The 25,102-nt window shown below is 41.2% G+C and overlaps 1 protein-coding gene across 1 annotated transcript in view; it reads left to right on the forward strand.

Moving 5' to 3' along the window:
- The window catches only part of LOC138854651 (tenascin-like), a 115,136-nt gene that overhangs the window by 18,353 nt on the left and 71,681 nt on the right, over positions 1–25,102 (forward strand). Inside the window, exons 5-6 of the mRNA XM_070099000.1 lie at positions 19,173–19,409; positions 23,128–23,364. Of these exons, the coding sequence (XP_069955101.1) occupies positions 19,173–19,409; positions 23,128–23,364 (474 nt within the window). The remainder of the gene's footprint in view (positions 1–19,172; positions 19,410–23,127; positions 23,365–25,102) is intronic.

Here is a 25,102-nt window from a genome sequence, read left to right on the forward strand (position 1 = left end):
TCTCTCAGATACTACAGATTTAATCCCATTTATTTCCCCCCACCGAAACACCCCTACCCCCTTCAGCTTTGTTTCGCTTAGGGCCAGGACATCCAACTTCTTTTCATTCATAACATCAGCAATCATCTGTTTCTTGTCATCCGCACTACATCCACGCACATTTAAGCATCCCAGTTTTATAGTTTTTCTTCTTCTCTTTTTTAGTAAATGTCTACAGGAGAAGGGGTTACTAGCCCATTGCTTCCAGCATTTTAGTCGCCTCATACGACACGCATGGCTTTCGGAGGAAGGATTCTTTTCCACTTCCCCACGGACAATAAAAGAAATAAAGAGGAACAAGAGCTATTTAGAAAAAGGAGAAAAACCTAGGTGTATGTATATATATATGCATGTGCGTGTCTGTGAAGTGTGACCAAAGTGTAAGTAGGAGTAGCAAGATATCCCTGTTATCTAGCGTGTTTATGAGACAGAAAAAGAAACCAGCGATCCTACCATCATGCAAAACAGTTACTGGTTTCTGTTTCACAGTCATCTGGCAGGACGGTAGTACTTCCCTGGGTGGTTGCTGTCTACCAACCTACTACATATATATATACTATATGCAAAACAACCACGGAGGAGTAGAATGATAGCTCTTGGCCTTTCGTGTTGCAATTAACACATCATCAGATTACAAGTTGCAGAAAAAAGGATGATGTCCGAGCTAATACGAACGATGCCAGAGGATATATTCACTCGAGTGAAGGAGAGAGAGAGAGAGAGAGAGAGAGAGAGAGAGAGAGAGAGAGAGAGAGAGAAAGGGGGAGGAACAGGAAATGCTCCCAGGCATACCAGCTCCCCATTGGCAGAAAGGTTGAATATTATAGCATTAGAAAAAAATCCCACTACCGCTGATATTGTAATAGTAGCCAAAACGAAAGTAACGTGAAAATTGTCAAAAATTTCCTTCGGACTTCGCTATAATATAAGTAATTTTACATACTTAATTATATTGCAAGTGATCCTCTTTAAGGGGTTCTCCTTGTAGCGGTTAAGAGTCTGTCTGTCTGAGGAACTGGACATTTCGGTCTTCTTCCTCCTACCGAACCTAATTACCCCCCAATCCTCGCTTCTCTATCCCATCCTCCCCATCCCCCCTTTTCTCCCCTTTCCCTCTCTTCTCCTCACCCTCCCCTTGTTTCCCTTGTTTCTGGGGTCCTCCCCTCTGGCATTACTTGCTAGGCAAGGGGTGGCGTGCCACTGGGGCTCGTTCCCCTCCGTGGGGTCCATCGGGTGGTGTGGTTTGCCGTGGAATCTGAATTGTCTGAAGGTGCCCTGCTCCTTTTGTGGATTTAAAGGGTAATGGGTGCATCTCCAGAAGCTGCCTGTCTGTTCTGAGAGGTGGCAGCCAAAGGAGGTATGCTTTCTTTTGTCCGCTGAGGTAACTAGGTAAATGTAAATCCTGGAACGCTGGTTTACTGGCATGAAGAGTAGGGTATGGTATGGGTTCCACACTTCATCTTCACCACCGTGGGCTCGAGGCCCTCTCGGATGAGGGGGAAACTTTCGGCCCCTACATGACTCCTAGCGACTTTCCCTCCACTGTTCCTATTTTTTCTTTCCTTCTTTCTTTTTTCTTAAAATAACAAGAAAAGAGATATCGCAGAAGAACCACATTTATTATGGAGTCTTTGCCCAGTGAAACCCTTTCTCCTCCTGATTCCACACCCTGTTCTGACCCAGTTTGGTTATCGGTCCATTTTCTCGACTCTTCTCATACCCCTGTACCTTTTGCCAGTGAAACTTCGTCATCTGCTTCAGGTGCTGCAGCATCACCCGTTTCTGTTCATTCCGCTACTTCTAGCATGCCTTTCATAATGCGTCTGGCTTACGGTGCGACGGTTTTCACATTGCCTACCTCCCTCAGGTCATACCGCCCGCGGTGCTATTCCTAAGCGTTCAAGATAACCTACTGACGACAGTTCGTCGATGATCGCTCAGAAATGACCTACGCGACACTCATAACCTTAGCGTACCGGGCTAACGAGTATGCAATGGGCAAAATTCACTTCTTTACAAACGACTTCTCAAACTGATTATCTTTCTGACCATAGAATTGGTATAACTCTTTTATTGTAGATCTATGGTTCAGAGAATCGACACGTTGATAAATTAGACACATGTGCATCTCTTGGGTATCTTTATTGAGGAAACGTTTTGCCACACAGTGGCTTCATCAGTCCATACAAAGGAGAATCTTGAAGAACAGAAGGAAAATGAGGTAATCAGTCCCTCAGCCTTGAGTCGATGTGGTCAGTCCATCAATCTTGAATAGAATACGGCATAAGTGCGGAGAAGGAGCTTATAAACCGTAGGCAGGAGAGGTGCAGCAGTCGTAGGTGGTGTTACATTTGTTCAGTGTGGAAGTAGGTCGTGCCCAAGGGTTAGGCAAGCGTAGAATTCCCAAGTATTAAGATCCCAAGAAGTTGCAGTGTCTGACAGGATTGTAGATCAATGGTTCAGAGAACCGACACGTTGATAAATTAGACACATGTGCAACTTTTGGGTATCTTTATTGAGGAAACGTTTCGCCACACAGTGGCTTCATCAGTCCATACAAAGGAGAATCTTGAAGAACAGGAGGAGCCACTGTGTGGCGAAACGTTTCCTCAATAAAGATACCCAAGAGTTGCACATGTGTCTAATTTATAACTCTTTTATGGCAAGTTGGCCAGAATATATCCTTCCACGTTCTTCGAAGCAGTGTGCGTGTCATAACAGTACAGAATTCAGAGCAAGCTCATGTTCTCTCTTGCATCACTTCCATAGATAACATATCAGTCACCGTTCGTAAGCACGCTACTCTTAATTCTTGCAGTGGTACTGTGGTCTTACCGCGTACCATTGTACAGAGCGACTTTTTATCTTGTGGCTGTTTTATCCTCTGACACTCTACCTCCCCACCACTTCCTACTTCTACTTCTTCATCTCAGTCACTTGCTTTTCAGTCTACGAGACCTCACAGACCTACACTTTCTTACCATCCATCACCTATACAGAATCGATCTTCTACCTTGGAGCCTAGTTCTCACCCCTTTTCCAGCTCTCATACAAAGGTGGAGGTTCACCCCCCTCATGTAGTCCCTTCATCCCCTGTCCCTCCATCTTCCTCCATAAATGTTCTCCAGACTCCTTTCTCTCCTTGTTACACTGTAGGACTCTTCTACCCCAGCTGATGCATCTCTCCAGGTTCATACTCCCCGCCCCCCCCCTCAGACCTTTTTGGTGCCTCCATAGTTACTTCGACCTTTATTTGCAATGCCTCTCCTGTCTCTGATATCATGGCATCGTCGGCTTCCTTAACAACTGAGACATTCGACATTGCGGAGCAAAAAAAAAACCCCGATGGACACCAATGCGCCTCCTTCTACCCCTTATATTTCACGACCCTCCCAACAATCTATTCCTCCGCAATATTCCAATTCTTCTTTGCTTACATGCTTACCATTGCCCCTAACCTTAACTTTACTGATCCTAGAAGCCCATATGTTTTATCATTTCTTATTGTTGCCATTTTTATTTCTGTACTTAATGTCTTTTTTACAGTGGAATATTCGTGGCCTTAGGGTCAATCGAGGAGAACTCTAAGTGTTGCTCTCCCAGTTGTCCCCAGTATGTGTTGGGTTACAATAGCCCAAAATTCGTTCTGCTATCATTTGCCCCGTTTCGGGCTACGTCCTGTTACATTCTTCTGATCCTCTGCCTGACGAATCATTTAATTGATGAAAGTGCTCTTCTTGTGCACGTATCAACAAGTTTTTGTTCATTCCCCTCTGCATTACAATGCAGCTTGTATTTATTTACACCGATGGTTTACAGTTTGCTCTCTTTATCTTTCTCCCTCCCGTGCATTCTGTATCTCTGATACAGGTGATTCGGGTGATTTTTAACACTCACCATCACCTGTGAGGAGAGTCCCACTGTGACTCTCATGGAGATCAGTTGGAAACTTTTCTCGCTTCTCATCCTCTTCATGTTTTAAATACGAGTGCTCTTACCCATTTTGATTCTCGCACTCGGTCTCTCTCCTGCATTGATCTTTCTATCTACACTTGATTTTACGTGGTCTTTTCTTTCAGATTTAAACGATAGTGATTACTTTCACATCGTTCTTCTTTCTACTACATATACCAGACCGTTTTGTAGCCCTCGTTGTCAATTTGCTCGAGCAGATTGGGACTTATACTCCCATCTTACCACCTGTTGCAAGGACCCCCGTTCGTCGTCTATTGATGAGCTGGAACACCAATTTTCGACCTTAGTCCTAACTGCAATGAAGCGTTCTATCCTTTAATTTCAGGTAAGCATTCTCAGGCATGTATATCCTAGTGGTCTCCTACATGCACCCGTGCAGTGCATTTCAAACGTGCAGCGTAGGGCCATTATCGATATAATTGTACTGCAGAGCGTTTTTTGGATTTTAAGCAGGCAAGGGCAATTGCTTGCCACATCATCCACGGCGCTAAACGCACTTGTTGGCGAGACTCTGTATCTACGATTACCTCGAATTGGAAAAAGGTGCAGAAATTGTGTGGTAAGTACACTCCAGACCCAGCTCCCGTTTTGCGGGTTGCTTGAGTTGATGTCGCAGAACCCCTAGAAGTTGCCACAGAAATCGGGAACTATCTTGTCCGTATCTTCCGAGGGCTTCACCTCTGTCCCTCATTTCTTGCGTCTAAGCCTACCAAAGAGCAATTATGCTTAGATTTCTCCTTCGATGGATTGGAGCCGTATCTTTTACTCTTCTAGAATTGGAGTCCACGCTTTCCCTTTGCCGGCCTTCGGCAACGGGACCTAATGATATTCACATCAGTATGCTACAACATCTCCATTCTATGGCCCTTCCCGTTCTTTTACGTCTTTTCAATCTTATTTGGGAGCGCGGGGTTCTCCCTTAACAATGGAAATCGGCTATTGTACTACCATTTCACAAACCGGGCACCTCGGGGTTTGATACCTCACACTATCGTCCCACTGCCCTGACCAGTGTGGTCTGCAAGGTGATGGAACGATTGGTGAATAAACGTCTGATGTGGTTCACAGAGACACACAATAGCCTTTCCCATTCGCCAATAAGGCTTTCGCAAAGGCCACTCTACTTTAAACCCCTTGTTCCACTTGGATACATATATTCGAAATGCTTTTGCTAAACAACCACTCTGTCCTTGTGGTCTTTTTGCCCAAGCCCACTTTTTAGGCCTCCGTGGCAACCTACCAAACTTCATCGCTGCTTTCTTGTCTGATAGACATTTTCGGGTCTGTATTGGCGCCTCGCTTTCTTCAGACTTTGTTCAAGCCGAGGGAGTCCCACAAGGTTGTGTCCTCAGCACTACTCTTTTCCTCATAGCTATAAATGACCTACCTTCCGCTCTTCCTTCGTATATTTGGTCGTCACTTTATGTTGATGACTATGCTGACTGTCGACTAGTAGCGGCCTCCGTTCTGGTTACGATAGACTGAGTCTCCCATTAGACCACTTCTCATGGCTTTAAACTTTCTAGTATGAAAACCCGATTCATTACCATCACTCGATGTCCGCTATTCCAGATACTCCATTGTACTTACACGGTTCATGTATTCTGGCATTTGATTGCCTGCTGACGTGGAGACCTAACATTTCTTCTTTAAAGACAACATGCCATGGTCGGCTAAATCTCCTTAAGGTTCTCGCACATCGTTGCACTCTCCTCAGATTACATTCCACCCCAGTCTTGTCCTAGCTAGATTATGGTGGCCAAATCTATTCTGTTGCCTCTCCTGCAACTCTAAGTTAGATCCCATTCATCACCAAAGTCTCCATCTGTGCTTTGGTGCCTTTCATTCATCCCCTGTTGAAAGCCTCTATGCAGAAGCGAATGTTCCTTCCCTAGCTGATCGTCGTGATGCTCATTGTCTTTGTTATTTTGTGCACGATCATGATCTTCGTGTTCCTTCTACGTACAGGTTAATCTCAGACATTAGAAGGAACCCACTGTTTGTTCGACGCCCATGCCTACTCCAACCGTTTCTCTTCGCATTCATTCGCTCCTATCTTCTCTTCAGTTACCATCCTTGTCGCTCATTTGGCGTCTGCCTTTTCCCTTCCCCTTTGGGAAGTTACGACAATTCATGTCTGCAACCCCCTACAGTGTGCCAAAGCTTTCTTACCTATACCTGCTCTCTTTTTCTCGAGCACTTCCAGTCACATGCTCATGCCATTGCTGTGTATACAGATAGTTCTAAATCTGCTGATGGAGTTCGGTTCACGGCAGTTTTTCCTGATTACGTTGTCCGAGGCCACTTGTGGGACTCGCCTAGTGGTTTTACTACAGAGTGGTATGCCCTCTTCATAGTGCTTCTTCATATTTCTTATGTCTCCTTCGACGTTCATGATCATTTCAGATTCCTCAGTTCTTTACAAGCCATTAAACACTACGACTCCCCTCATCCATTAGTTCAACATATTCAACAATGGTTGTGCCACATGGCTAGAAAGAATAAAGATGTTGTTTTCTACTGGGTCCTTGGTCACGCTGGTGTGCAGGGCAATGAGCAGGTAGATGCTGCTGCACAGTCAGTAGTGCATGATCTCCCGTTTCTTATTGGAGTATTCCATAAAGGAACTATTTTCCATCATCTCTGCCCATCTCCGCTGCCTTTGGCGACAGTGGTCGGGCATACACTGTAATAAATTGCGCTCTATTCTTTTAGATTTGTGGCCATCTTCCTTCCACTGTTGCCGTTCTCGGGAGACTCCGCTCTCCCAATTCCGCACTGGTCATACACGCCTTACCCATGGGTATATCGTGGATAGATGCCCTGTTCCTCTTTGTGAGGCTTGTTGGGTCCTTATTTCGAGCTCACAGGATTTACCTCCAACGACGCCGCTGCCCCACAACTCTTATTTTATCTTCTTTTCTTGCAGATGACCCCCACCTTGGAATCCCAAGCACATTTTTACTTTTTTTCAGCAAATGCCTTATTATACGAACTTTGAGACAGCACTTAGCGTCCCTTCCATCCCTTTTCCTCCCTCACCTCTGATCCCCTCTCCATCTAGTCGATTATAGCTTCCATACTACGTACTGCTCTGCAGCACTGTATGATCCTTGTCGGTTTAGAGCTTTCTCTGATTATAAAAACCACCAGTGATATGGAAATCGCTAGCAATTATGGAGTACTGTCCACGAGAAAGCAGGTTCATTTAAAAGGATGAGAAAATGGGACCATTAAGAACATGAGAACATAAGAAAGAAGGAACACTGCAGCAGGCCTACTGACCCATGTGAGGCAGGTCTAGTTCTCCCACCGGCTTAAGCCAATGCCTTGACCTAGTGAGGTCAGTCAAATTCACTTAAGGGAAGAGCACGGCATCTCATCTAGTAGCACAAGCTAGTCAGGTCCAACTAAAATCCACCCACAGCCACTCATGAATTTATCTAACCTATTTTTAAAACTACGCAAAGTCTTAGCTTCTATGATGGTACTCGGCAGGGTGTTCCACTCATCCACAACTCTATTTACAAACCAGTGCTTTATTATATCCTTCCTGAATCTGAATTTTTCCAGCTTAAAACCATTGCTGCAAGTCCTGTCAATGCTAGATATTTTTAGCATGATATTTACAACCCTATTATTAATTCCTGTTTTCCATTTATACACCTAAATCATATCATCCCTAATTATATGCCTTTCTAAAGAGTGCACATTCAGGGCCCTCTGTCTATCCTCATAGGGAAGATTTCTGATACATGGGATCAACGTAGTCATCCTCTTTTGTACGTTTTCCAATGCATTTATATCCATTCTGTAATACGGTGACCAAAACTGCGCAGCATAATCTAAATGAGGCCGAACCAACGATATATAGAGTTGAAGAACAACCTGAGGATTACTATTATTTATACTTCTTGATATGAAGCTTTATTGTGAACACTTATGCACTGCTGTCTTGGTTTGAGATTTATGCTAACTAGAATTCCTAAAGCCTTTTCGCAATCACTAATATTAAGATCTAGATTATTTAGATTATATGTGGCATGGTTATTTTCCTGTCCAACATTTAGAATTTTGCATTTGTCTATATTAAACTGCATCTGCCACTACTCCGACCACTGCATCAGTCTATTCAGATCATCCTGGAGTGCTCTAATGTCCTCATTAGAATGAATTGGACGGCCTATTTTGGTGTCATCAGCAAATTTACTTATGTCGCTATTTATTACCTCATATATGTCATTTATGTGAATTGTGAACAACTTGGGCCCAACACTGACCCCATGTGGAACACCGCTCGTGACATACTCCCCATTTATGCAAACACTGCTGCCTATTTGTCAACCATTCCCCTAATCAGGAAAAAATTTCTCCTCCTATTCCCTGTGCCTTAAGTTTTCTCAACAGCCTCTGATGTGGAACTCTAATGAAAACCTTACTGAAGTCCATATGCACAATATCATATCCAGTACCATGATCTATCTCCTCAAATACTTTAGTGAAGAAATTTAGTAAATTTGTAAGACAGGAACGCCCCTTTGTAAAACCATGCTGAGATTCATTAATCAATTTATGGTTTTCAAGATGGCTATGAATTGCTTCGGCAATTACTGATTCCATAAATTTACCAACTATGGAGGTATAAGGCTTATTGATCTATAGTTTTAAGATATGGATCTGTCGCCTGCCTTGTGAATAGGAATTACATTTGTCAGGCACTATGCCAGTTTCTAGTGATATATTGAAAAGATTAGCCGAAGGTATGCTAAGTTCCTCTTTACATTCATTTAAAACCGTCAAAAACAGTTCATCAGGTCCTGGGGATTTTTTTAGGTTTTTAATTTCCCTATTTGTCTGTGGATTATGTCACTAGTTACCCTAATAGTGCATAGTTTATTATCGTCCTGTTCTACATAATTTATTATTTCTGGAATTACGCTAATATCTTCCTGAGTAAAAACTGAGAGGAAGTAGGTATAAAAAAGTTCACACATATCCTTATCCCTGTCAGTGATCTGACCAGAGTTACTCTTAACTGGGCCAATCTTGTCCCTAATCTTACTTCTGTATACCGGAAGGAACCTTTTGGTTAGTCATCGAATTCCTTGCGACTTTAGCCTTGTAATCCCTTTTGCTTTCGTTATTTTTTTTCTCTCTTTAATTGAATATCTTGATTTCTTAATTGCCCTTCCCCTCTTTTGATACGCCTATATATGCCTCTCTTTTGATCAATTAGATGTTTTAATCTATTGTTTATCAATTTAGGATTATTTTTGTTAAATATAATTTCGCTACTCGGAACAAAAGGTTTCTGGGGTGCCAGCACTGTGCTCTGAAATACATCATATTGGCACTCAACCCTACCTAACTGACCCATAGTCAGGTAATCCCAATTTAAACCACCCACGTAATTTCTCAGTCCCATAAAGTCGGCCAAGCTCTGAGAGAGATCTCCCTGCTTTGGTTGCTCCCTTCCAGCATTGCACAGCTCCTGATAAGGCACTGAGAAGTGTGAAAGTACTTGAGCTAAAGATTTTCGTCCCCTTCCCCGTGGCTCGTTCTGCATAGTTAAGATCACCCGTCTGCGATTGTTTGCATATATATATAAATATATATGTCGTGCCGAATATGTAAAACTGGTCAATTAGCAAGAACTCATTTAAAATTAAGTCCTTTCTAAAATTTTCTCTTATACGTTTAAAGATGCATTTTTTTCATTAATGTTAATGTAAGAATTTTTAATTTTGCTCCAAAAGAATCTTAGAAAACTTACCTAACCTTATTATAAAAAGAACAATTTATTTTAGCCTAACCCAACTAAATATATTTTAGATTTGTTTACAATAATTTAATACTAAGCAAACACAGTGAAGTATATTTTTTTCGTTAGGTTCAGAATGATTTTGGTGAAATTATTGCATACACAAATTTTCGCTTGTCCTATATGGCAAGATGAGCGTTGCTATTTAAGCCAAGATCGCAAGTTTTGCCTATTCGGCACGACATATATATATATATATATATATATATATATATATATATATATATATATATATATATATATATATATATATATATATATATATATATATATATATACAAATATATATATATATATATTTATATATATATATATTTATATATATATATATATATTTATATATATATATATATATATATATTCTTTCTTTCAACACACCGGCCGTATCCCACCGAGGCGGGGTGGCCCAAAAGGAAAAACGAAAGTTTCTCCTTTTACATTTAGTAATATATACAGGAGAAGAGGTTACTAGCTCCTTGCTCCCGGCATTTTAGTCGCCTCTTACAACACGCATGGCTTACGGAGGAAGAATTCTGTTCCACTTCCCCATGGAGGTAAGAGGAAATAAACAAGAACAAGAACTAGAAAGAAAATAGAAGAAAACCCAGAGGGATGTGTATATATACATATATATGCTTGTACATGCATGTGTAGTGTGACCTAAGTGTAAGTAGAAGTAGCAAGACATACCTGAAATCTTGCATGTGTATGAGACAGATAAAAAAAGACACCAGCAATCTTACCATCGTGTAAAACAATTACAGGGTTCAGTTTTACACTCACTTGGCAGGACGGTAGTACCTCCCTGGGCGGTTGCTGTCTACCAACCTACTACCTATAAATAAATAAATAAATATATATATATATATATATATATATATATATATATATATATATATATATATATATATATATATATATATATATATATATATATTTATATATATATATATATATATATATATATACACATACATATATGTCGTGCCGAATATGTAAAACTGGTCAATTAGCAAGAACTCATTTAAAATTAAGTCATTTCTAAAATTTTCTCTTATACGTTTAAATATATACTTTTTTTTTATTAATATTGATGTAAAATTTATAATTTTGCACCAAAAGGAACTTAGAAAACTTACCTAACCTTATCATAACAAGCGCAATTTATTTTAGCCTAACCCAACTAAATATAATTTAGATTTGTTTACAATAATTTAATACTAAACAAACACAGTGAATTATATTTTTTTCGTTAGGTTCAGAATGATTTTGGCGAAATTGTTGCATACACAAATTTTCACTTGTCCTATATGGCAAGATGAGCGTTGCTATTTAAGCCAAGATAGCAAGTTCTGCCTATTCGGCACAACATATATATATATATATAAGCCATGCGCTGGCATGGCAAGACGTGTGGCGGGCTAGCTGCGGGATTTTCAATTATAACTCCGGGTCAAGGAGGCTGACCAGGTTCAGACTGAACAGGACTTATTGTGAATACTTTGGGAAGATTCCAATGAAGTGAGAAGACATTTCAGTGCACCGTTTCAAGGTAAATTGTGGAAGTGTTGTGCAGTTTGTGAATGTTGGTGAGAGGTGGTAATGGGGAAGAGGGCCAGTGGAGGTGGGGGAGAATAAGGCCTTCGCTCTGTGTCAGTACCCGCCAGGATTATCGTACATACAAATCTCGAAAAACTCTTATAAAAACATCTATCTCCAGCACCGTGCTTCCAGTTAACTTGGAAATGATTGTGTCGATGCATGGACTATTTAGAGGCGCATGTTATGGAAAAACAATGTGGGATTAATGTTAACGAGGGAGCTACCAGTCAGTGCATCCTCCCCCACTCTTCGGGGGTGGGTGGAAGAGGCGCGGTGTGTATCTAGATGGTGAATGAACACATTGGTTCAGCAGTGCCCATACCCACATTGTTCATAGTGTACATGGGAAACAAATAATGTGTGTTTTGTAAGACAGTGTGAACAATATATAGTGTGCAAGTCCATGTGTACTGTACTCCCCGGGATAACCCCACTCAACAACCTGCGCCTCACCCACCCAGTTCCCAGGGGAAGTTTTCCCCTTCCCCTCCCAGCCCCTCTCCAGCCCCTCAAACTCCACCAGGCCACCACAGTCAAGTTCACTACCTTCCACGCACCATACCCACCCAGCATGTCATACTCCACTCCTATTGTCTAGTCTAGCAGATGGATGCCAACCAGGAGGAAGCAAGCAGCCAGGAAAATGGCACGGCTGGCAATACTAGGAGAGGCAAGTATCGGTCATGCTTACAGGGTCATGCTTACAGCTTCTTTGTCTCAACTCTAATGGTTTCCTCCACAAACATGGTAATTGCCCTGGTTCAGGATGTCCTCCTGTGGAAAGTGATGATCCAGAGCCACCTCAGGCACCTGAACCCACTCCAACAGATCTCATCTCATCAGACAATATCTTGGAAGCAATTAAAGCAACAGGTACCAGAACACACACATATTCCCAAAGCAGCCCGTCCACATGCAGCTGGGAAAAAAGTAAACGATTGCTCCACTATCTTAACTGCTCCACCAACCATCAAGGCATGGCACAACTTGGTACTTTTTGGCAATGTCTGCTTAGCTGTGCCGGAAAGAAGGGGTAAGAGACTAGCCTCAATGATTATTAAATCCTTAAGAGATTTTCCTAGAACTGATAACCTCATTTGTCTTCCCCGTCAACACAAAAAAGGGAGAGGCAGAACCCCCACTCACTCCACTGACAGTGAAACAGTCAGTGTCCAGGTAAGCAAAAAAATTGAAGAGGGCAACACAGTGGGGGCAATCAGAATTATTACCAGTGAAGATACAGTTGCTCCCAGGGATGCTGACACAGCTGAAGCACTTAGAGGAAAGCACCCTGCCAGGGAAACCAGGGACACCAACAGTTCCAATGCCTCTGTCCCCACTTTGGAACCATTGATTGTGGAAGACTCAGATATTTACAAAGCAATAATGTCATTCCCATCTGGCTATGCTGGGGGTTACACTGGAATAAGGCCACAACATTTAAAGGAAATGGTTAATCCAGTTATTGGGGAAACTGCGGAGACACTGCTTTCAGAGATCACAAGGTTCGTCAACAATTCCTTGGCTGGTCTGATTCCTGATGAAATTAGACCTTTCTTTTTTGGAGCAATACTTTGTGCACTTAAAAAAAAGGATGGAGGAATTCGGCCAATTGCAGTAGGCAACACGTTACGCCGCCTCGTATCCAAAGCTGCTGTCCAAAGTATTCGTGCACAGGCAGCCATGATGCTTCAACCAAACCAGCTTGGCTTTGGGGTCTCTCAAGGAAGTGAAGCAGCGGTTCATGCAACAAGGGCGTATATCAACAACCTGCCTGAGGACAATGCAGTGGTAAAATTAGATTTCAAGAATACATTCAATCTCCTGAAAAGAGACATGGTATTAGCAGCAGTACAAGAACATTTCCCTGGTCTTTTCCCTTTTGTTGCAGCTGGGTATAGCAAGGAATCAATGCTTCTCTTTGGAGAGCATGAAATCACATCATCGGAGGGTGTCCAACAAGGAGATCCTCTTGCACCATATCTCTTCTGTATAGCAGTTAGGGAAATCACAGTCAGACTGACCAGCGAGCTAAACATCTGGTTCCTAGATGATGGCACACTAGCAGGTACAAAGGAGTCCCTCCTACATGATCTTATACAGGTAATGACACGGGGACAGGAAATGGGTCTCATCCTGAATCCATCCAAATGTGAAATCATCTCAGTCAATCAACAAGTGATAAATGCAGTGACATCAAAACTACCAGGAGCAGCAGTCATTGCCCCCACAAACAGTGTCTTGCTAGGAGCACCACTGGGAAGCAATGTAATTGACACAATTCTCAGGAAGAAATTGGAAAAGTTAATGAGAATGGAACAACGAATAGGCAATCTGGACACCCACGATGCCTTGTACCTTCTCACAAAGTACTTGAGTCTGCCCAGGTTGACATATTTCCTAAGATGTGCACCTTCATATGATAACCCTATACTGCACGAATATGACAGTTTTCTGAGGCAGATTTTTATGAAAGTACTTAACCTTACTCTAGAAGACGGGAAGTGGAACCAAGCTACACTTTCAGTCAGACTAGGAAGCATTGGTGTCCGCAAGTCATCACAGATTGCGCTCCCTGAACATCTTAGGGACAAGATTGGAGTCTAGAACCAAAAGTTCATTGATGGAGCCAGACCTGCTCCCCCCAACAACTATAAACAATCACATTGGGATGGTCCAATAGTGGAAAACATAGCCTGAACAATGCTTCAGAGTGTGTCAGGGAAGGATAGAGCCCGCCTCCTGGCAGTGAGAGCACCTCATGCAGGGGATTTTCTGTTAGCTGTTCTCAACTCCAGCCTTGGCACACGCCTCGACCCACAGACCATCCGAATCGGTGTTGCCCTTCGACTTGCCGCCCCTATTCTCGCCGAACACAGGTGTATTTGTGGCAGTGAAGTAGCAGACCGATTCGGGTACCACGGTTTTGTGTGCCGTAAATCCGAGGGAAAGATTGCAAGACATGAGGTTAATAACATTTTCAAGAGGAGCCTCACAACAGCCGGATGCCAAGCAATAAGGGAGCCACCCCAGCTATGCAAATCTGATGGCAACCAGAAGCGTCCAGATCGTATAACCCTTCAAGCCTGGACAGATAGGAAGCAGGTGGTGTGGGACTATACACGTGCATCTACCTTGGCTGATACCTATCTTCCTCCAGGGAGGAAGGAGGGGCAGCTGCCAGCTTCAGGGAGTCCCAAAAGTCTAGAAAATATGGAGAACTTGCCCATCATTATATGTTTGTTCCCATAGGCTCAGAGATCCTTGGCTCATGGGGAAAGAATGCATCAAAATTCCTTAAGGAGCTCGGAAAAAGACTCATCAGGGTAACTAGGGATCCCAGGGCAGCTAGTTTTCTGTTCCAGCGGCTCAGTGCGGCTGTTCAAAGGGGTAATGGCTGCTGTATTTTGGCCACACACCCCAGCTCTGAGGAGCTGGATGAGATTTTCATCCTATAATCGGTGATGCACACGTAACATGTACCGTATATGCCACCTTTATATCAACAATGTATCTCTTAAATCTTTTGTACCATATTATGTAATAAAATATTCCTACTGGTAAAAAAAAATATGAAAAGATGGGGTGGTAGGGAAAGCGGAATATTCAAATGGCTTCAGGAAGAAATCCAAATATTCATCCTTGAAGCATTTTTATCCACTTTTCCGAGGCTATGGTCCCACAATTTACATCAGAGGTGGACCCCCAAATATATATATATATATATATATATATATATATATATATATATATATATATATATATATATATATATATATATATATATATATATATATATATATATATATATATATATATATATATTATTATTATTTATTATCAAACTGTCCGATTCCCACCAAGGCAGGGTGGCCCGAAAATGAAAAACTTTCACCATCATTCACTCCATCACTGTCTTGCCAGAAGGGTGCTTTACACTACAGTTTTTAAACTGCAACATTAACACCCCTCCTTTAGAGTGCAGGCACTGTACTTCCCATCTCCAGGACTCAAGTCCGGCCTGCCGGTTTCCCTGAACCCCTTCATAAACGTTACTTTGCTCACACTCCAACAGCACGTCAAGTATTAAAAACCATTTGTCTCCATTCGCTCCTATCAAACACACTCACGCATGCCTGCTGGAAGTCCAAGCCCCTCAAACACAAAACCTCCTTTACCCCCTCCCTCCAACCTTTCCTAGGCCGACCCCTACCCCGCCTTCCTTCCACTACAGACTGATACACTCTTGAAGTCACTCTGTTTCGCTCCATTCTCTCTACATGTCCGAACCACCTCAACAACCCTTCCTCAGCCCTCTGGGCAACAGTTTTGGTAATCCCACACCTCCTCCTAACTTCCAAACTACGAATATATATATATATATATATATATATATATATATATATATATATATATATATATATATATATATATATATATATATATATATATATATATATATATATATCCCTTTTCACGCTAGCTTGTTCACACTCGCTGTATGCTACCTCACAGTTTCTCGTTAACCATCCTCTCTTAATTCTTGTTGATCTTTTGTCTTTAGTCACTCGCTTTTTACTTATTATATTTGTTACTGTGTGGCAACAAATGCCTACAAGGCACTAGTGTGTATGTGTGTGTGTGTATGTGTGTGTGTGTGTGTGTGTGTGTGTGTATGTGTGTGTGTACTCACCTAGTCGTACTCACCTAGCTGAGGTTGCAGGTGTCGAGTCCGAGCTCCTGGCCCCGCCTCTTCACTGATCGCTACTAGGTCACTCTCCCTGAACCATGAGCTTTATCATACCTCTGCTTAAAGCTATGTATGGATCCTGCCTCCGCTACATCGCTTCCCAGACTATTCCACTTCCTGACTACTCTGTGGCTGAAGAAATACTTTCTAACATCCCTGTGATTCATCTGTGTCTTCAACTTCCAACTGTGTCCCCTTGCTGCTGTGTCCAATCTCTGGAACATCCTGTCTTTGTCCACCTTGTCAATTCCTCTCAGTATTTTGTATGTCGTTATCATGTGCCCCCTACCTCTCCTGTCCTCCAGTGTCGTCAGGTTGATTTCCCTTAACCTCTTCTCTTAGGACATACCTCTTAGCTCAGGGACTAGTCTTGTTGCAAACTTTTGCACTTTCTCTAGTTTCTTTACGTGCTTGGCTAGGTGTGGGTTCCAAACTGGTGCCGCATACTCCATTATGGGCCTAACGTACAAGGTGTACAGGGTCCTGAACGATTCCTTATTAAGATGTCGGAATGCTGTTGTGAGGTTTGCTAGGCGCCCATATGCTGCAGCAGTTATTTGGTTGATGTGCGCTTCAGGAGATGTGCCTGGTGTTATACTCGCCCCAAGATCTTTTTCCTTGAGTGAGGTTTGTAGTCTCTGGCCCCCCTAGACTGTACTCTGTCTGCAGTCTTCTTTGCCCTTCCCCAGTCTTCATGATTTTGCACTTGGTGGGGTTGAACTTCAGGAGCCAATTGCTGGACCAGGTTTGCAGCCTGTCCAGATTCCTTTGTAGTTCTGCCTGGTCTTTGATCGAATGAATTCTTCTCATTAACTTCACGTCATCTGCAAACAGGGACACCTCGGAGTCTATTCCTTCCGTCATGTCGTTCACTAATACCAGAAACAGCACTGGTCCTAGGGCTGACCTCTGTGGGACCCCGCTGGTCACAGGTGCCCACATTGACGCCTCGCCACGTACAATGACTCGCTGCTGTCTTCCTGACAAGTATTCCATGATCCACTGTAGTGCCTTCCCTGTTATCCCTGCTTGGTCCTCCAGTTTTTGCACTAATCTCTTGTGTGGAACTGTGTTAAACGCCTTCTTGCAGTCCAAGAAAATGCAATCCACCCACACGCCTCTCTCTTGTCTTACTGCTGTTGCCATGTCAAAGAACTCCAGTAGGTTTGTGACACAGGATTTCCCATCCCTGAAACCATGTTGGCTGCTGTTGATGAGATCATTCCTTTCTTGGTGTTCCACCACTCTTCTCCTGATAATCTTCTCCATGGCTTTGCATACTATACATGTCAGTGACACTGGTCTGTAGTTTAGTGCTTCATGTCTGTCTCCTTTTTTTAAAGATTGGGACTATATTTGCTGTCTTCCACGCCTCAGGCAATCTTCCTGTTTGAATAGATGTATTGAATATTGTTGTTAGGGGTACACATAGCGCCTCAGCTCCCTCTCTCAAGACCCATGGAGAAATGTTATCCTGCCCCATTGCCTTTGAGGTATCTAGCTCACTCAGAAGCCTCTTCACTTCCTCCTCGGTTGTGTGCACTGTGTCAAGCACTTGGTGGTGTGCCCCACTTCTCCGTCTTTCTGGAGCCCCTTCTGTCTCCTCTGTGAACACTTCTTTGAATCTCTTGTTGAGTTCCTCACATACTTCACGGTCATTTCTTGTTGTCTCTCCTCCTTCCTTCCTTAGCCTGATTACCTGGTCCTTGACTGTTGTTTTCTTCCTGATATGGCTGTATAACAGTTTCGGGTCAGATTTGGCTTTCGCTGCTATGTCGTTTTCATATTGTCGTTGGGCCTCCCTTCTTATCTGTGCATATTCATTTCTGGCTCTACGACTGCTCTCCTTATTCCCCTGGGTCCTTTGCCTTCTATATTTCTTCCATTCCCTAGCACACTTGGTTTTTGCCTCCCTGCACCTTTGGGTGAACCATGGGCTCATCCTGGCTTTTTCATTAATCCTGTTACCCTTTGGTACAAACCTCTCCTTAGCCTCCTTGCACATTGTTGCTACATATTCCATCATCTCATTAACTGGCTTCCCTGCCAGTTCTCTGTCCCACTGAACCCCGTTCAGGAAGTTCCTCATTCCCGTGTAGTCCCCGTTCTTGTAGTTTGGCTTCATTCGTCCTGGCCTTCCCGCTTCCCCCTCCACTTGTAGCTCTACTGTGTATTCGAAGCTTAAAACCATATGATCGCTGGCACCAAGGGGTCTTTCATATGTGATGTCCTCAATATCTGCACTACTCAAGGTGAATACTAAGTCCAGTCTTGCTGGTTCATCCTCTCCTCTCTCTATTGTAGTGTCCCTTACATATTGGTGTGTGTGTGTGTGTGTGTGTGTGTGTGTGTGTGTGCATGCTCAGCTAGTTGTGGTTACAGGGGTCGATTCACAGCTCCTGTTCCCGCCTCTTCACTGGTCACCACTAGGTCATTCTTCCTGCTCCATGAGCATTACGCATTTGTTTGTGTTAGGGAGAGAGAAACAGAATATTCAGTGGAGTAAGTTTAAGAACATGAAAAAGAAACGCCGCAGGAGAGCTATTGGCCCACAAGGGATAGAACCAAAAATGCAGTGCTCCTTTTTCTTGTCCTTACACTTATTCCTCTACAACTTTAACTTCTCCTACTACTATTGCACTCCATAAAGGGTATTTAACATAACATTTATTACCTTCTCCGGAAGACAATCCTCTTATATTCATAACATTGGTAGATGGAGCTTAAAAGAATAAAGTCTAGGATAAATATTAATCTGTATATAAATAAAAGGAGGGGTGTCAATGTTGCAGCTTTATAACGGTAGTGTAAAGCACCCCTCTGGCAAAGCAGTGATAGAGTGAATGATGATAAAAGTTTTCCTTTTTTAGGCCACCCTGCCTTGGTGGGAATCGGCCGATGTGTTAATTAAAAAAATGGCTTATTCTCTATATCATGTAAATATGCACGATATTTTACTAATGTCTTTCATTTGGCATTCTACAGGGTGCTACGAGCAACATTTTTGTGATGATGGTTACGGCAAATGTAGAGAATGGTGTCACAGCGAAGAGCGGGAGATGGAAGGAGGCTGCGCTGGCGCTGGATGTAAATGTTGCACTCTTCGTGAAGCCACTTGTAAAGACTCTTCTAAGTGCCCTGGAATTTGCATTGACTCCAGGAAGTGCCTTAATCCTCTAAATGCCTTCTCTTGCTCAGGAAATGATTGTATTTGCTGTGACAGTAAGTCATTTTTCCTTTTATGGCATATGAAATAAATTTAAATGCAATTTTTTTCCAAAATATTAAAACCCATTAGTACAGCATGTTTGGGAATGATTAATTTATGGAAACTCAAATATCATCCATTTCGCGAAAAAACTATAATATTTGAAAAAGACAAATTTATTGGGCAATCAGGTAAAAATAAATTTTGAAAGTTACATTAAATAATCAATGCTTAATTACTCATGCTAGAAAGTAATTATCATTAGGACGATGTTTTCCAACCATGTTTGTGGTTTGCCTCTAACATGACAAATTATTGAGATCGATCTAATTTGAAAGATTATAGATTGCATTATAATTAATAATAGGATAGGCTGATCTTGGATGCTGACCAGCCGTTGGAGGTTTTGGTCATCTGACAGAAGCCTTTTACTGGCTTACCGGTCTACCCCTTCAAAAATTATGGTCATATAGTTATAACCATGTTATATAATTGTTCTAAATGCATTCACGTTTAATAGGAAAACAAAAAAAAACGATTAGGAACATCTTGTAATATTTCATGTTTGTTGCCACGCTTTCTCAGTCATAAATCGTCTCCCGTCATTTAATTTATCCATTTTTTTTCATAATAAAATTTCAATTTTACTTAATTTGAGTAAACTCTCACAGATACTTGATGCAAAAACTTAAGTGAGTAGAGACATGTGATTATCTGCTGATTTCAAAGTTTAGTTGTATGAACATGGGCCAGTAGGCCAGCTGCAGTGTTCCTTCTTTCTTATGTTCTTTCCTTAGGACGATATAATACTTGCTTTAGTTTCTTGTTGTTATAGTACACAATACTTCCTCTAAGTTCTAATAACAACAGTCTATTACTCGCTGTAAAGAGACACATGTTGCATGAATTATGGAATCTGCGATTATATGAAGAGCACCATATTTATAACACTGCGACTATCTCTTTGGTCATCATCAGATATCTAAAAAAAATACGATAGCATTAAACTACAATTTTAGAAGAAATCGTAATGTCATAACATTCTAAAATATTTAAAGAAAGATATCATTCATGATTATAAAGAAATCAAGGTGAAAAAAGACCCGATTAACAGTAATATGTACCTAAAATGAGGAATGGTGGTCGTGGGGTGAAGGTCGTGACTTCACTGTGCGCTATGATGGTCGTGGGTTGAGAAGGTCGTGGCTTCACTGTGCGCAATGATGGACGTGGGGCGAAGGTCGTGACTTCACTGTGCGCTATGATGGTCGTGGCTTCACTGTGCGCAATGATGGTCGTGGGGAGAAGGTCGTGGCTTCACTGTGCGCTATGATGGTTGTGGGGTGAAGGTCGTGGCTTCACTGTGCGCAATGATGGACGTGGGGTGAAGGTCGTGGCTTCACTGTGCGCAATGATGGTCGTGGGGAGAAGGTCGTGGCTTCACTGTGCGCTATGATGGTTGTGGGGAGAAGGTCGTGGCTTCACTGTGCACTATGATGGTCGTGGCTTCACTGTGCGCAATGATGTATTCACTTCGTAGGCCACAAAGTCATAGTAACTTGCTAAAATAAGTGGTTACAGTCTTGACTATGGTCTCGATTGGTTGTACTTTTATTTTTTGGCAGTACCTGACCTGGCTTACGCACTGGCCTGGAGTTTTACGACTTACTTGCCATGGGTTTGAACCTGTACCTTGGTTTGTTTGCAATCCTGTTTTTACAATTTCGTGAGTAACGGGATTAAAATTGATCTCTGTGGAACTCCACTTGTAACTGATACCCACTCAGATTTCACCCCATTTATGAACACTTTCTGCTTCCTGTTGGTCAGCCAATACTCGACCCATGACAGGACTTTTTCCTTAGTACCAAGAGTTGCCACTTTCTTTGACAGTATTTTGTGGGGTACTCTAACAAAAGCTTTGCTAAAATCCAAATAAATAATGTCGAATTCTTTTTCAAGATTAGCTGAAGAATATCAGTAAACTAGCTAGGCAGGAACGGTCCCTCATAAATCCATGCTGAGAATCATTAATCAAATTAGGCTTATCAAGATGGCTTTTATAACATCAGTTATAATTGAAAATATCAGCTATAATTGACATATCATCTGATGTTCAAGCCTATAATTCTCAAGGCTACCGAAGAATAACTTTGCATAGCCCTGCTAACTCATGTTGTGCAGGTCTTATTCAAATCCAACTATTTTCCCTAATGTATTTACCCAACCAGTATTTGAAGCTTCCCAAGTTTTTAATTTCACTGAGCCAACAAGGCAGATTGTTACACTCTACTACTCTATTTCTAAACCAGTGCTTTCCTACATTCTTTCTAAACCTCAACATATCTAATTTAAAACCATTTCTTGGAGAAACATTTTTAGAACCTTATTTATTTCTTCTCTATTGATGACCATCTTCCACTTCAACCATGTATCTCTCGCAAGAGAATGTAGGTTAAAGGCTCTCAGTCTATCTTCGTATGAAAGATTTCCTATGCAGCGTATTAATCTTTCTACTTCGTATGTTCTCCAATTGAGGCCTGAACTGAACAGCATAATCTAAGTGAGGCTTTACTAATGATGTGTAGAGCTGTTGTATAACCTCTCGACTCCTATTGCTTATACTTTTTGATATAAATCCCAGTAATCTGTAAGCATTCTTACTCAAGCTCAGGCACTGTTTATTTGGTTTCAGGCTGCTGCTTACCCTAACTCCGAGGCTCTTATCACATTCTGTATGGCAAGCTCTGTATTATTGAGTTTATAAGTACCAGGGTTATTTACATTCCCAAACTTTAAGACTTTGCATTTATCTACATTGAGCTGCTTCTGCCACTTTCCAGTTCACAATAAATCTTGTTGCAAAAGTGTGCTTTTAGTATCAGTGAGAAATATCGTATTGACTGGTAGGTTTGCGGTCTTTAAAATCATTAAGAATTATATAACATAACTAATAAATATTGTGTTCCACATTTTGGGAAGGCTGGAACATATTTAGGCCTTAAACCTTTAAAGCTTTAAGCTTGTATTGAGAAATCTTGAACATTTTCAGTCATTTGGCATAATATAAACAAAATAACCATTCTTCGATACATGCACATTTATACAAGAATTGTAATAGTTTGACGGTCCCTATAAATGCTTGTTCTATAATGTGTCTAAGCATTTTTCACTGGTGTGGGCATTTGCAATGGCTGTAGCAGTACACAGCTCAGATCCAGCTGTGTTGTTCGTGCGTACTAGAGTGGGCAGCACACAACTTGAATCCAACTTTGATGCTCGTGTTTACGAGTTTGGGCAACGCGCAACTTGGATCCAACGTCAGCATGTAGTCTGTGAACAAGACATATGAGCAACATTTGGCAATCTTTATTGCTGGAACATATAGTCTACTCAGAAGGCTTCTTCAATCGAATGAAGAGACATTAGCATTAGTGGGGGAGGGGGGGAAGTAAACGAAGTGGAGAGGTGGTTGAATTAATCAGCTTATCACCCTAGGTGCAAGATAAGCAAACAAGTCTCTTAGCCTAATGAAGAAGCAAATGGTCAGAGGCCAGTTGCTTCTCCATAATTAAAGTGAGGTATAGCTGTTTGGTTCACCGGCGAGCAGGGCTCACTAGTGGATGTGAGTCATGTTAAACTATAGATGCTAGGGTGTTAAAAATAGGTTTCTCAACAACGTGTACTGGAGAAAAAGTAAGCAAGAAATAATATAAATGTGTTATTCAACAGAATGTAATGCTCATCCTTTCTGCGATGGTGGTAATGGAGTGTGCCGAGACACATGCATCAATAACGAGCGTGTGGTGGAGGGAGGTTGTGGTAACACCGGCTGCATATGCTGCTCACATCGTGAGGCTGTTTGTTATGATTCAAACAAGTGTCCTGGAATTTGCATAGATGCTAAGTTATGCTCTTATCCCTTGAAAGACTACACTTGTTCAGGAGAATATTGTGTATGCTGTGACAGTAAGTAGCTAACATTTGTACCTGTTTTTAGTCATAAGTATATACCTGGGTCTCGAAAACTTTAAGGCAATTTCTTCTGTTTGGCAGAACATAGCATGTGATGGTTAATATAATGAAGTTGACTCTGGAGAGAATTATAAAAAAAATCATGTGTTTGATTATGTTTATTTAGATTAGCTTCTTAGAGACTTTGAACTTCTTATTAATTTTCTTTAAGCATATTTTGCAGTGCTTTTACCGTTGCAAAAAATCATAGTTTGGGTTTATTGATAAAACTAACGTTGATTGAAGCCGTATAGCAGGAGATAATAATTGAACTCAACTCAACAACAATATGAGATTAGAGACCAACGGAGACATAATCGTAATATGAAAATTACTTAGAGAAGCAAAGAGCAGAATCGACAGGCTATATGAGATGGGCGAAGTAGCTGAGGAACATGCTAGCCTCATGATAGTAAATATATATAACATGCTAGTCTCATGATAGTAAGTATATATAACAAGCTAGTCTCATGATAGTAAGTATATATAATATGCTAGTCTCATGATAGTAAGTATATATAACATGCTAGTCTCATGATAGTAAGTATACATATCTTGCTAGTCTCGGGATAGTATATATAACATGCTAGACTCTTTATAGTAAGTATATATAACATGCTAATCTCATAATAGTGAGTATATATAACATGCTAGTCTCATGATAGTAAGTATATAGAACATGCTAGTCTCATGATAGTGAGTATATTTAACATGCTAGTCTCATGATAGTAAGTATATAGAACATGCTAGTCTCATGATAGTGAGTATTTATAACATGCTACTCTCATGATAGTATATATAACATGATAGTCTCATGATAGTAAGTATATAGAACATGCTAGTCTCATGATAGTGAGTATATATAACATGCTAATCCCAGGATAGTAAGTATATATAACATGCTAATCTCAGGATAGTATGTATAACATGCAAGTCTCATGATAATAAGTGTTTATAACATGCTACTCTCATGATAGTATATATAACATGATAGTCTCATGATAGTAAGTATATAGAACATGCTAGTCTCATGATAGTGAGTACATATAACATGCTAATCCCAGGATAGTAAGTATATATAACATGCAAATCCCAGGATAGTAAGTATATATAACATGCTAATCTCAGGATAGTAAGTATATATAACATGCAAGTCTCATGATAATAAGTATTTATAACATGCTACTCTCATGATAGTATATATAACATGATAGTCTCCTGATAGTAAGTATATAGAACATGCTAGTCTCATGATAGTGAGCATATATAACATGCTAATCCCAGGATAGTAAGTATATATAACATGCTAATCTCAGGATAGTAAGTATATATAACATGCTAGTCTCAGAAAAGTATATATAACATGCTAGTGTCAGGATAGCATATATAACATACTAATCTCAGGATGGTATATATAACCTGCTGAACTCAGGATAGTGAGTATATATAACATTCTAGTCTCAAGATATTAAGTATATATAACGTGCTAATCTCATGATAATGAATATATATATAACATGCTAGTCTCAGGATAGTAAGTATATATAACAGGCAAGTCTCAGGATAGTAAGGATACATAACGTGCTAGTCTCGGAATAGTAAGTATATATAACATGCTAATCTCAGGATAGTATATATAACATGCTAATCTCAGGATAGTATATATAACATGCTAATCTCAGGATAGTGAGTA

Source organism: Cherax quadricarinatus, chromosome 66 (assembly GCF_038502225.1).
Source record: "Cherax quadricarinatus isolate ZL_2023a chromosome 66, ASM3850222v1, whole genome shotgun sequence".
Lineage (NCBI taxonomy): Eukaryota > Metazoa > Arthropoda > Malacostraca > Decapoda > Parastacidae > Cherax > Cherax quadricarinatus.